At 32.0% G+C, this 13,181-nt stretch overlaps 1 protein-coding gene across 2 annotated transcripts in view; it reads left to right on the forward strand.

The window, feature by feature from the left end:
• Positions 1-13,181, forward strand: part of LOC128180414 (uncharacterized) — a 68,953-nt gene that overhangs the window by 50,932 nt on the left and 4,840 nt on the right. Inside the window, exons 10-13 of one of the 2 annotated variants that reach the window (XM_052848522.1) lie at positions 554-824; positions 6,223-6,306; positions 10,222-10,320; positions 12,157-12,314. In XM_052848522.1, coding sequence (XP_052704482.1) covers positions 554-824; positions 6,223-6,306; positions 10,222-10,320; positions 12,157-12,314 — 612 coding nt within the window. The remainder of the gene's footprint in view (positions 1-553; positions 825-6,222; positions 6,307-10,221; positions 10,321-12,156; positions 12,315-13,181) is intronic. The other variant, XM_052848523.1, reaches the window with a different exon arrangement.

A 13,181-nucleotide genomic window follows, 5' to 3' on the forward strand; every position in this document is an offset into this window, starting at 1 on the left:
TCCAGATAGTTTGTATTATGATTCCATTAAGCTGATTTTATCATACCTATTGTTCCTCAGGTGAGCGATGTGGCCCATGGGCTTCTTGTCTTCACAGATGTTTCCAAAGGAGGGGGCATAAGTGTTTTGCAAATATCTCTTATTCTTTTTACACCATCTGATTTTTTGATACATTTGCCAATAATTTCTACCCCTTATAAATATACATTCATTCCCTTTGTAATGTAATTGCAAAATCATAACATTTTTTACAAGAGTGAAGAAGAGCAGAATCAAAACTGGATATTTCAAACCTTATGTAAAAGTTGCACCAAACTTGTAAAATTTGTATCGTTATATTAGAGATAAATATTATCAAATTAAAGAAATGGACAGGTTTGCAACTTTAATTGATTTTCTAGGTATTTTTCTGGTCAATTAAGGAGCACAAAATTTACTAATACATGTACATGTATTGATGTCAAATATAACTATCCCTTTATCTTGGGGCCTGAGTATGAATAATATATATATTATGACAACTACTTATAATATTTATTGTTTTGCATTGTAGCAGACCCTTGATGAAAGAGTGAAACATTTAGAAGATCTAAAAAAAGAGTTGGAGGAGAGATTGTACCTTGTTTTAGTAGGAGACAATTGGTTTCTTGATTACAAAGTTAGAAGCACAAAACAAAAAATGCAAAACATGAAAAGGAATTCTTGTGGAGGCATTCAAAAGCCTAACATTACACTTGCTCAATTAAAAAAAAACCGTGATAGCCATCGTAAAAAAGTTGGAATGTTAGAGGAAATTCTAAAGAAAATGTTTCAAGCAGCAGATGGTAAAGTTTGTTTTTTGCCTTTTAATATTTTTGGATTGAATTAGGCTTAAGGCACTAATAAACTTTCTATTAACCTTTCCCATTTTGAGCTCACCGAAACGACGTCGGGGGGAGCTTATGCTATACCCCCGGTGTTGACGTCGATGTCTGCGTCCAGACCTGGTTAAGGTTTTAGAGCAGGTATCTAAGCTATAACTTGTCCTATCTCAATCCAAATTTGCATGGATGGTGTATCTGGGTCTACTTATGGACCTGAAAGACTCGGGTGCTGAATCTAAGCCATGGATTTCAGATGATGAAGAAGGTAAGGGTGTTGTTTTGAGCAGGTTAAAGTCAATTGGGCAAGTGCCATTTGATGGCAATATCTAAGTTACTTCTGGTCCTATCTTCATCAAACTTGCATGAATGGAGTGTCTTATTAAACTTATGCATTTGTAAGCTTAAATGCTCAATCTGAGCCATGGTTTTCGGATGCTGGAGGAGGATAAGGTTTTTGGAACACCAGGTTTAAGTTTTTGGAGCAGGTGCCCTTTGAAAGACAAATCGTCATTATTTTTGGTTCAGTCTTTACCAAATTTGAATAGATGATGCATATTGTAATACTGATGCACTTCACAGGTTTGGATGCTGAATCTCAGCCATAAGTTTTGAATGTTGGAGGTGGTTAAGGTTTTTAGAACTGGTCATATGTTCATGTAAATAATAATACTTATTCAAACTTGCATGGTTGAATTAATTATGTAAATGAATCACAGATACTGAGAGTGATCTTGATTATCTAGATGCTAAGGAGGTTTAGAAATTTAGAATCACACAAAATTTTGTTAGGGTCTTGGAGCTGGTTGCAAAAGGAAGTAAATTTTGTTCATACCTAGTCAGACTTAGTTGATATGGTTGTGTAAATCGAGAAAGCTTCAGATACAGAGCTTGTTCTTGATTATCTTGCTGGGGCAGATGTAAGTTTTTGAGTTAATTAAATACAGGTTTGATTGTTGGAAAAAAGATTGTCTCGACTAACTTTCATGGTACATTTAACTTTGGTTTTGAAACAGAAGGCCAGCCCCAGATACATGGGCTGATCTCCAACATCAAGGATGCCATTGAGAAAACCTTGTCCTACGTTACTCAAACTAGCTTGATAGATGTGATTTTTGATATCTGATATATATTATCAAGAATCTATTCCTTTTGTACTAAATCATATGATATGATATTTTATCATATGTTAATATTGATATTTAATATGATATTGAATCATGTGATATGATATTGCGAAAAATATGATGCAATATGATATTGTATCATATTGGGTATAAAACCATGTGATCTGATATTGTATCAAATTAGGCCAGCATTTTTAGCTCACCGAGACGAAGTCAGAGGGAGCTTATGCTATATTCCTGGCATTGGTGTTGGCGTCTGGACCTGGTTAAAGTTTTTCTTGCATGTCCTGAATCTAAGTTGTTACTTGTCCTATCTTCACCAAACTTGCATTGGTGATGCATCTGGACCTACTAATGAACTTGAAGGACTTGGATCCTGAATCTAAATCCTGAATTTCAGATGCTGGAGGAGGTGAAGGTTTTTGGAGCAGGTTAAAGATTTTGTTGCAGGTGCCCTTTGATAGCAATTTCTAAGTTACTGCTGGTCCGTACTTCACCAAACTTGCATGGATGGTTTGTCTTATGATACTGATGCAGCTGACAGGCTTGAATGCTGAGTCTGGGCCATACGTTTCAGATGCTGGAGGAGGTTAAGGTTTTTAGAGCTGGTTAAAATTTTTGGAGCAAGTGCCCTCTGATGAATACTGTAGAAGCAGAAATATTCGTTGAGGATTTCATTTTGTTATTTTCGTTGGCAGTAGAAATCAATTAAATAAAATCCATGACAAATTTTGAACCAAAGTAATAATGAATTCAAAGATATTATGACGTGACGAAATTAAATGCCAACGAATTTTATTTGTTTCAAAAACAACAAAATTTTGACCTAACGAAAATATGTGCTTCTACAGTATATCTTAGTTATTACTGGTCCTTACGTCACCAAACTTGCATGAATGGTGCATCTTATGATACTGATGCACCTGACAGAATTGAATGCTGAATATGAGCCATAGGTTTTTGATGCTGAAGGAGGTTAAGGTTTTTAGAGCTGATTAAAGTTTTAGAAGCAGGTGCCCTCTAATAAATATTTTTTAGTTACTACTGGTCCTAACTTCACCAGACTTGCATGGAGGGTGTGTCTTATGATACTGATGCACCAGACAGGCTTGAATGCTGAATCTGAGCCATAGGTTTCAGATGCTGGAGGAGGTTAAGGTTTTAAGAGCTGGTTAACTTTTTTGAAATAGGTGCCCTCTGGTGTTGATATCTTAGTTAGGGCCCCGCAAGGATTTGCGGGTGCCCTATAGTAATCACTCTGTCCGTCCGTCCTTCTGTCCGTCCGTCCGTCTGTCACTCTTCCGTTCACAAATTTCCTGTTTTTTTCTAATAACTTTTTTTATGGTTGCCCAATCAAGTTCAAATTTGGTATGGTAGTTCAGTAGGCAGAAATACATATTTTGATGCTAAGTTTGGTTCTCTATGTCTTCTGGTTTGGAGCTGGGGTGGTGGCTATGCATAAGAAGAATGGGCAAAGAGAGATAACTGCTGAGAATGAATGGGCAAAGAGAGATAACTGCTGAGAATGTTACCATTGTATACATGGAAGGCTGTACAATATTTGTCCTTTGGGATTAATTAACCTTCCACAGGAAGAAAATCCTAAGCTTTATATTTATCTGTCACATTGAGATTAATAACTGCACTGCCTGTGTCTGCAAATGAACTTTGCTTTGAAGTTAAGGTCAATTTTGAATGATGTGTAGTATTGTGTACATTCTTTGAAATATGGATTTGAAATATAATATATTTTTTTTGGTTAAAATACCGTACACAATGATTTATGATAGTTTTATTGAATAGAGGCAAAGCCTAGGTATCATTGCATTGGTATCAATTCTTTGTTTTTTTAACAAATTTTATTTCATCCCATGTTAACCCACTTTTCCCGTGGATATGACTCATTGGATATTTTTTTGATATTCCACAGTTGTGACTTTCCAATGGGATTTCCCTAGGCATAATGAAGTAAAAATAATGTAGAGTTTTATAAACAGTGTAAACATTGATTGCGGTGTATAAAATATGGGATAAATAGAATCTCATGATTTGTAGTATAATATGATTTTTATCCAACTTGTGTGTTTTATCCCCTCACTAAGGCTCAAGAAAAAAACACTTTAATTGTTGGATGAAAATCATATCCAACTACAAATCACGAGATCCTATATATTCCAGTTCTTTACATCTTCTGCCGGGCATTTATTTTTCAGCATTGTTAATATAAAGAGGATGGAATTCAAAGTTTTTTTCACTTCTCTATATTAATTGTCATAGCGGGGCCCTTCCTGACTGGTCAGTTTTCTAGTTATTACTGGTTCTAACTTCACTAAACTTGCATGGATGATAAGTCTTATGATCCTTATGCACCTGACAGGCTTAAAAGCTGAATCTGAGCCATATGTTTTGGATGCTGGATAAGATTAAGTATTTTGAACAGGTCACATGTTTTATAGATAATAGGTTGCATAGCTGATTTAACTATAATATAAATGATTCGTAGAGGCTGCTTCAGATGCAGAACCTGATCTCCATTATCAAGGATGCTAAAAAAAATCTCAAACATCACTCAAACCTGCTTGATAGATGTGTTTGTTGTTAAATGATATAACATGATTCCTATGATATAGTATTGCATGATATGATACACTATTGTTTAATATGATACAATATTATATCATATGATATATTGTATAAAGTTATATGATACAATATGCTATTGTATCAATTTTTTAAATATTTTATGATATATTTTCATGATATTGTTATGTAGTATTGTATATTATGATACAATGTTGTATGATATGATATTGTATCATTTATATATTATTTTATCACGTGATACAGTTCCATGTGATATTGCAATGTATAAAATTGTATCATATGATATGGTTATTATATATCATATAATATTGTATCATACGATATTGTATAATATGTTATTGGTTTATATGATATAGTATTATATCACATGAAATTGTATTATATGATATTGAAATATATATTATTTTATCACATGATACAATATGTATAATTTGATATTGTATTATAATTTTTTTTGCTCTATCACATGATATTGTATCATATGATATGAAATATATATTCAAATAGAGTTATCCTCCGTAATTGCTATGAATGAGAGAACAAAATACTACACAGAGAATATTTAATTTGTGTTCTTTTCCATTAATTATTTAATAAATAAATAAAGTAGTGACTTGCCATTATGCAAAGAAGTTGCAATGCTAACAAACACAGTCAATACAATGAAGTGTAACGGTGTACACTACGTGCCCCCAGGCTGTGTCTAAGTCTAGGTTTCACACCTTTGTTTTTACACACAACACCAGAATACCATTATTTCATCAAACAGCAAATTGATTTAAAAAAACAGAACAAGGCATTTGATTAATTCTACACTCAAGACCATTGATTCCCACAAACGCAGCCATAAAAAATTCACAAAAATTCCATCATACGAAAATTACATTCTCATCTTCACAACGTCAAGGTATTGTGATTACGGAACTTGACGTTGTGAAGATGATTAGATTCTATACACGGTTTCGTTTTCTTTATTTCGTTTTTCATTTTTCTAAAGCAATAATAGTTATCAGGGCTCATACACGAACGCTTGGATTTTCTTTTGACTTGGATTGTAAAGAAAAACATCGTACATTTTATTACTCATGATATCATTTCAAAAATTATAAACAGGAAATAGTTCAAACAGGTGAAAAAAAATCAAACCTCATGATAAAGAGCTACAATGAATAAAAACAGTGGATTTTGTATTTTACTGTTTCATTTTTCAACTTTGAGCCTACGATAAGCTGATCACGGGAGATAATTAAGCTGAGGCTCGTGCATTGGAGAGAAAAAATACCGGCCTATGCCCCGAAAAATACTAGGTGTAGAAATAGGAAAAGGCAGTCTTTCCATTTATGCCCCCTCTAAGAGATAAAATTATAAAAAAAAAAAACAAAGAAATTCTTTATTTAAGGATTAAGGAAAATTAATATTCCAAAACAGTCAAATGACATGATACAAATAATTTAGTACTGTAAAAACTGTTTCATATTATGATACAGTTTAAATGTCTATTTCATATCATATGATGGATTAAATCATTGGAGCACATGTTCATGCATATAGTACATATTTTTACAATTTAATTGCATGAATCATTCCAGTACTTGATTCAAAGGTAATATTAATAAAATTGCTACTTTTAGAGTTAAAAGGGGCCTATGGCAATCTTGAAAACTTCATCACCAAACCTAAGCAAAAGAAATCAGCTATCAACTATAATGTCAAAGGTATACAGTTTTCATCTTTTTAAAGATATAAAGGTAACTTATTTTGGTGTGTCTCTGTGCATGGGAAAGTGAGTGCTGCATTCTTAAGGTAATTTCTATTTGCGTTGCAGGGATCAATTTTGTAAAGTATGTATTCTTGATGGATTATTAGAATTTAATTCCAAAGTAAGCAGGTACACATCTTGTTTTTTTTTTTTGAAATGAATAAAAATGCCATGTTTTTTTTCTCATATACCACAAACATGTTGTGCCTTCATGTTATATTCAAGTAATGTCAGAAGTAACAAATTTAACTTAAAGGTTAACCTATTTCATGCCATACAAGGCTAAATTTATTGCTCACTGAGACAAAGCCTGCACATTTAGACAAAAAAGCAATATTTAAAGCTCTTTAAAGGGACATGGTCACGATTTTGGTAAAATTTTATTTTTCTGTTTTTAATATTAACAATGATTGAGGAATGCATTTCTTATGATCAAATGAAATTTGGGTGCCAGTAGATGAGTTTTAAGGAAGATACAGGGCTCACAATTCTTCGTCATGTAAACAAGGCTTGTGCCCTGTTTTTGTTTACGTATGTTAAATATACTAGTAAAAATCTTTTTCAAGCTGATTTGTCTATCGTTTTATTCATTTTAGGCATAAATAAACAGTTACTAACGATTAACACATTCATTTAAGGTCTAAAACTGGAATTTTCACTTCAACATTCAAAATGTAAACAAAAGCTTTGTTTACATAGTGAAGAATTGTAAGCTCTGTAACTCGCTTATAACTCAAGAAATGACAATCAAATTTTGGTTGCCTATTAAAAATGCCTTACTGAAGCATTGTAAACATTAATATCGAAAAAATAATTTTTGACCAAAATTGTGACCTTGCTCCTTTAAATCAACTTTGATTAAAACAGCATCAAATTATGAAATTATTTTGGCAGTACATGTGTAGTATAATATTTCTCTAACTTTATTATATATTTAGCTCACAAAGTCTCATTATAGTGTATCGCGTAATATTTGTCTTCTTAAAATTTGTGGCATATTTTCAACTCATCATATGCAAAGAAAAAAAAATACTTTAAAAATCAAGTACACGTAAATGCATGATTTGCGTGACACATTGCTATGTTTTGGGCTCTTGGGGATCACTGCGATGACAATACCGCGACGCTGTATCGCGGAAAGGATTAAAACAGCATCACGGTGTCACGGGAAAATACGGGATCTGCGTTGGCCTTAGTGTAGGTTGTGTTTATCAATTCAGGGTTGACATGGATTATGGATACAATTCACATAAAAGAAAACCCAGTTTGCTGTCACATTGATAGATTTTCACTTGTTGGATAAAAAACATAAACCCTCGCAAAGCAAGAAGGATCCTATATCTCATTTATTGTATTCATTTTTGGAAGTAAACATTTAAAATTTAATTCTCTCCATTCTTATTTTTTTGTTAACAAAACTTGAGTTATTGCCTTCCAAAACTTCATGTACATGTTTTACTCCCGTTGACATCAGTTGATGTTTTATAAGTACTTGTAGATCAAGTCCCTGCGTTTTCATTTTAGTTTAACTATTAGTCAAAAAGAAAAAAAGAAGCTATTGAACCATTTCAGAAGTACAGTTTTTGTTTCAGCAGTTTCTTAGACTGATGTTATGTTTGATTGAGATTCTGACTAATTTCATATATATTCGCTGTGCCGCCTTGACGTCACAATTCAATATGCCAGCGTAGTCAGATATCTATTGCTTGGTAAATATACTTATACCGTATTTCAAACACAAGTACAATTTGCATAAAGGTTATTAACAATAAAGAGCAACATGAGCATATATTAGTTGATTTATTTTATTATCAACTTTAGTTCTACAGACACTTAAGTAGAAAATAAAGTTTCTTAATTTCCGATGTTATGTCCGCAAAAGGGAACCCCTATTATCAACTAGATTATATACCCTAAATTTGTTTTGTTTGCAACAGTTCTAAAAAATGAGTAAAGATAGAGGGCTGAAATTTTCAGCATTTATTGTATTCATTTTAGGAAGTAATCATTAACATTTTAATCATGTTAATTCTCTCCATTCTTATTTTTTGATGATAGAGGAAGTGTTTTCTGTTGCAACTCTGTCAAGAGAATTAATTTCTGCTGTTACTTTCCGGTCGTAACCGGACGGAAATTAAAAGACTGAAGATTCTTAATTGCAAAGGCAGTAACCTCAGACCAACACTAGGGTCCCAGAAAGAGCTCAAAGTTTTACATAGCAGTATATAGGGAAATTGTTTAAAATTTTCTCTTCCAAAAAAATAAAAAGGCAACAGTTTGTAAGATTACTATGCAGATATCCTCAAATTATGAAGATTCTAAATTTTAGGTCATCCATATGTTTAGGCAGCCATTAAAATATTTTAAAATTTTTGTTATACCAAGCCCAATTTTCTTCCCAAATTTTTTTGTTGTTATACCAAGCCCAATTTTTTTTCCCAAATTTTTTTTTGTTATACCAAGCCCAATTTTTTTTCCCCAATTTTTTTTCCACACAATTTTTTGGGTAAGATTAGATAAAATGCATTTGGACAGGCCATTTTCAGAGGGGTGGGCAGGGATGAGAATATATAAATTAATTATATGTTGCGTAAAGCTTTTTTTTACTGTCAGCCTAATTGTGTACAAACATATGGAAAAGACAAAAGACCCGTTATACATTAATTTAGAAAACTCCTGTGAAAATAAGAAGTTTCTACAACATTAGGCTAGTACTTCAAAAGTAAAAATGTATGAAAATTTTAAGGTTTTCCGATAGCAAGCGAGAGCCATATTACATGTGTGACCCATGTTGAACTTATGTATGAAATAAATTATTTCAAACAATCATGTGGGTTCTATACAGGTAGACGTTTGTCAAATGTCCTCACTGTATAACACTGGCACGTTTCATTTAAATCGTTTTTTATCGATCGACTATGTATGATCAGTAATGTTTGTTTGATCACTATGCTAATATGCAACTTCAAATTTTTATTCGATTTTTTTCCAGACATGAAATAACGCATAAAGTATAATTCAGCAAACGCACCAATTGATCCAGAATAATGGTTCAGTACAATTTTTCCGGATTTAGATATCTATAGGCATTTTAAAATACTCAATTGTTTAAAATGTAAGCTTATTTGGTGAAGTTAAGCATGCATTTAAATCATAAGTATCCATCAGTGCTTAAATATTACTGAACAAGGCTATTTGATGAATATTTTCTACAAAAAAAACGACACTGAAAAACAGCCCATCTTTATAGCTTAAGTGCACTCTTATTATTACTTTACATATTACCGATTCTTCATTTATTAACAATTTTTCAATCCTGTTGAAATAAAGCAGTGAAACATAACATAAAATGACATGAACAAAATCTATAAGCTGAAATTTCTTCTAAAATCGATCCTCGCTTTCTTATGATTTTAAGCTTTAAAGTCATGAAGTGAGAGTCCAAGTAGCTCAATCGTTATAGTCTTGGACATGTGCGCAGGCAACCCAGGTTCAAACATTGAGTGCCAAATATTTTTCCTTCTTAATTGTCTTCGGATTAATGAGTACATCTTTGAAATGATAGATTTTACCTATTTTATCCTTGAAATAATGGATTTTGCTGATATCCCATTTTATTTTATCAAAAATTACAAAAATAGTGCCTTAAGATTTTTGATTGATTAGTGTAATGATTTGTTTATTGTAATCCTAATAGAGGGTAAACTGGAATTTAATGAAGTGTATAAAAAAATGATAGAAAAGAACAATTTTCCTGATATCCTATTTAATGGTGAATTCAAACAGAAGACCTCTCGAGATCGCATCTAGTTTTATAAGATTTTATTGTTGAACTCTTGAATAAGAAATTGTTGAAATTTGTAATTCACAGATAAAGAAAATGCAGTAAAATCTGAAAACAAGTTGGCTGCAAGTAATGTAATTAATTGGATTGACAATGATGCTCAAGGTGACACTGAACACCAGAAAGGCAAGTTTAGTTTGATATTTGTACCTTAACCAGAGTAAGTAAAATAAAGGGCTAACTACACTGTAAGTTATGAGGTTTTTAGCTCACCTGAGCTTTTCCGATTACATTTTGTCTGTCTTCCGTTTGTCTGTCTGTCTGTCCGTCTGAAAACTTTTCAATCACATTTTCAACATCCTCTCCAGAACTACTACGACCATTTCAACCAAATTTGGCACAAAGCACCATTAGGGGATTCAAAGTTATAAAAATTAAGATCCACCTCCTTTTTCAAGGGGAGATAATTTGGAATTTTCAAAAATCTTCTCAAAAACCATTCGGCCAGGAAAGCATCCTTAGGAGGTGTAAATTCAAAGTTGTGGAAATTAGTGCTGAAACGAATGTTCGAATATTCGCTAATGAATAGTTAATTTGAATGCATATTTAGCATTCTGGTCACATGATTAACACCCATATTAAGCGTTATAAACTATGCAGCATCGTGTTATTTCGTTACAATGGAAAAGAGAAGCTGAATGAAAGTTAAGACAAAGCCATTTGCAAACTCTGATCTTTTAACACTCTTTACAAGCAAAAAATCAAAATTTTTATGTATTTTCAAATGTTTCATACCCAGGGTAGTGACCAAGGTAATATTTGATTAAATAATTGCCTCTAATACTCTATACATGTATATACGGTATATTCAGTGTATATTTCCCCTTATGTTTGCATTGGAAATCTGCGATGTTCAATTTTCTATGAAAACACTTTGTTTATTCATGCGCCATTAGCAGATATATAAACATCTTCACGTGTTTTGAGTATATTTTTTTTGTAAGATTGAATGAAACTTTCAATCTTACATAACCAATTTGATATGTACTTTTGAAAAACTATCATTAATACCGGTATATATCTACTCCTTAATAAAAAAGAATTTTCCTCAGAAAGTTTCTGGCACTATATTTTTTGTCACGGAAGCTAACTAAATAACATGTTAATATGGCTGTTCTATGTATGTTTCATATCCCTGACTAAGAGCGTAAAATAGCTTTTTAGTGGCGATATACAATGTTTCATACAAAAAGACAGCAGTATGAAAATGTAAATACAGTAAAACTTGTTTAGTATGAACACAGATATAGCGAAATCTTGGATATAGCGAAGTTTTTTGGAGTCCCTGGTAAATTTTTTAACCTATCTTTGCAAAGTTTAATGGCAGTAACAAATTCGGATATCACGAATTTTTGGATATAGCGAACTGATTTTGAGGCCTTAAAGGTAAATAATGATGAAATTTAACACTTTTAGAACGAATTTCCTTAGAGTTTAAAAAGTTTATTCTTCAAATTAACACAATAGTTTCAATGAATTTACTTTCTAATGAATTGTTCAATTTACAATCTAATTATTGAAGTTTTAAAAGAAATTATTTTCATTCTTTTAAAGCCTCAAATAACAAAATTTGTAGTCAGGTGAAAGAAAACATGTATATACATGTACATATAGTGAATTCGCTATAGATATTATTACAAATTTGTTGTACGGATATAACGAATTATGGATATAACAAAGTAAATACATTGATCCCTAGGACTTCGTTATAACCAAGTTTTACGGTATAAGCATTGAATGCTTATCTTTGGATGTCGTCGGTCCTATGACACACCAAGCGGTGCAGACAAATTATCAAAGCGCGGTATTTAATTTGTCTGCACTGCTTGGTGTGTCATAGGACCGACGACATCCAAAAATAAGCATTCAATGCTTGAATACATGTAGCTAGTGTACTTAATCTTTTTAGGTCCTTCTGCTTGATTAAAGTTCATACTGTTTTCTGTTCATGCATTCTTAAAGATTACAATACTCATGCGAAAGAAGAAGAAATGCCCATAAGGATGCCATTATTTCAACCACCCATGAATCCAAATAAAAAGGCAAAAGAAACTGTCTTCCGGATGCCAGATGATGACAATGGAGCCTCTGTTGTAAAAGAAAACCTATCTGCAAAAGATGTACTATTTTTTTTTAAATGTTTATTGACCTGAATTTTTTTTTTTTTTTTTTATTAAAGATTTCCTTTCTGTAATTTGCATAACTGTTTTACCTTATAATTTTGTGGAGCAATTTTAAGACACCATTTATCATATATTCCTGAAAGATCTTTTAAAACCGACCTAATCTAAATGTTAGTGGATTAAAGCTGACATGAAGTCATATGACAACTTTAGTTTTTTTTTTTAGCCTAAATTTTCAAACGAATTTTACTCATTCATTTCTCAGCAACTATGTATTGCGGATATTTGAAATTTTAACACACTCTTTGTTTAGGCTTGCAATTTGGTGGGATCCATTTTTGTACTTATCAGATGTTAACTTCCTGTAAAATGACGACTTTGTTTATTTATAACCTAAATTTTCAATCAAATTTTTGTCGAAGATTTCTCAGCAACTAACAATCCCAGGTGCTTGAAATTTTAACACACTCTTTGTTTAGACATGTCATATGGTTTGATTTATTTTTAACCAATCGGATGTCAATCCTGTTATATGACGACTTTGTTCATTTTAACCCTAAAGGGCTATGTGCAGTATTATGCATTTTTTGCACCAAAAATATAAGTTTTATTAAGAGCTTAAAAAATAAGTGGAAGATATTTAAAATCATGTTGAAAATAAGGGTGTAAAAGGTTATCACCACAGTGACATCATAATGTAGAAATGACGCCATGAAGATTACCTTATTTTGATAAGTTAATTTTTTATTGCAAAATATTGGTGTTTCCCAACGGTTTTTGACTTGGAAACACCGAGGACAGGCTTGCCATTTTTTAGTATAATGTGTATAACTCTCTGAAGAAAAACATGTTAAAATCATACTT

Source organism: Crassostrea angulata, chromosome 4 (genome assembly GCF_025612915.1).
Source record: "Crassostrea angulata isolate pt1a10 chromosome 4, ASM2561291v2, whole genome shotgun sequence".
NCBI lineage: Eukaryota > Metazoa > Mollusca > Bivalvia > Ostreida > Ostreidae > Magallana > Magallana angulata.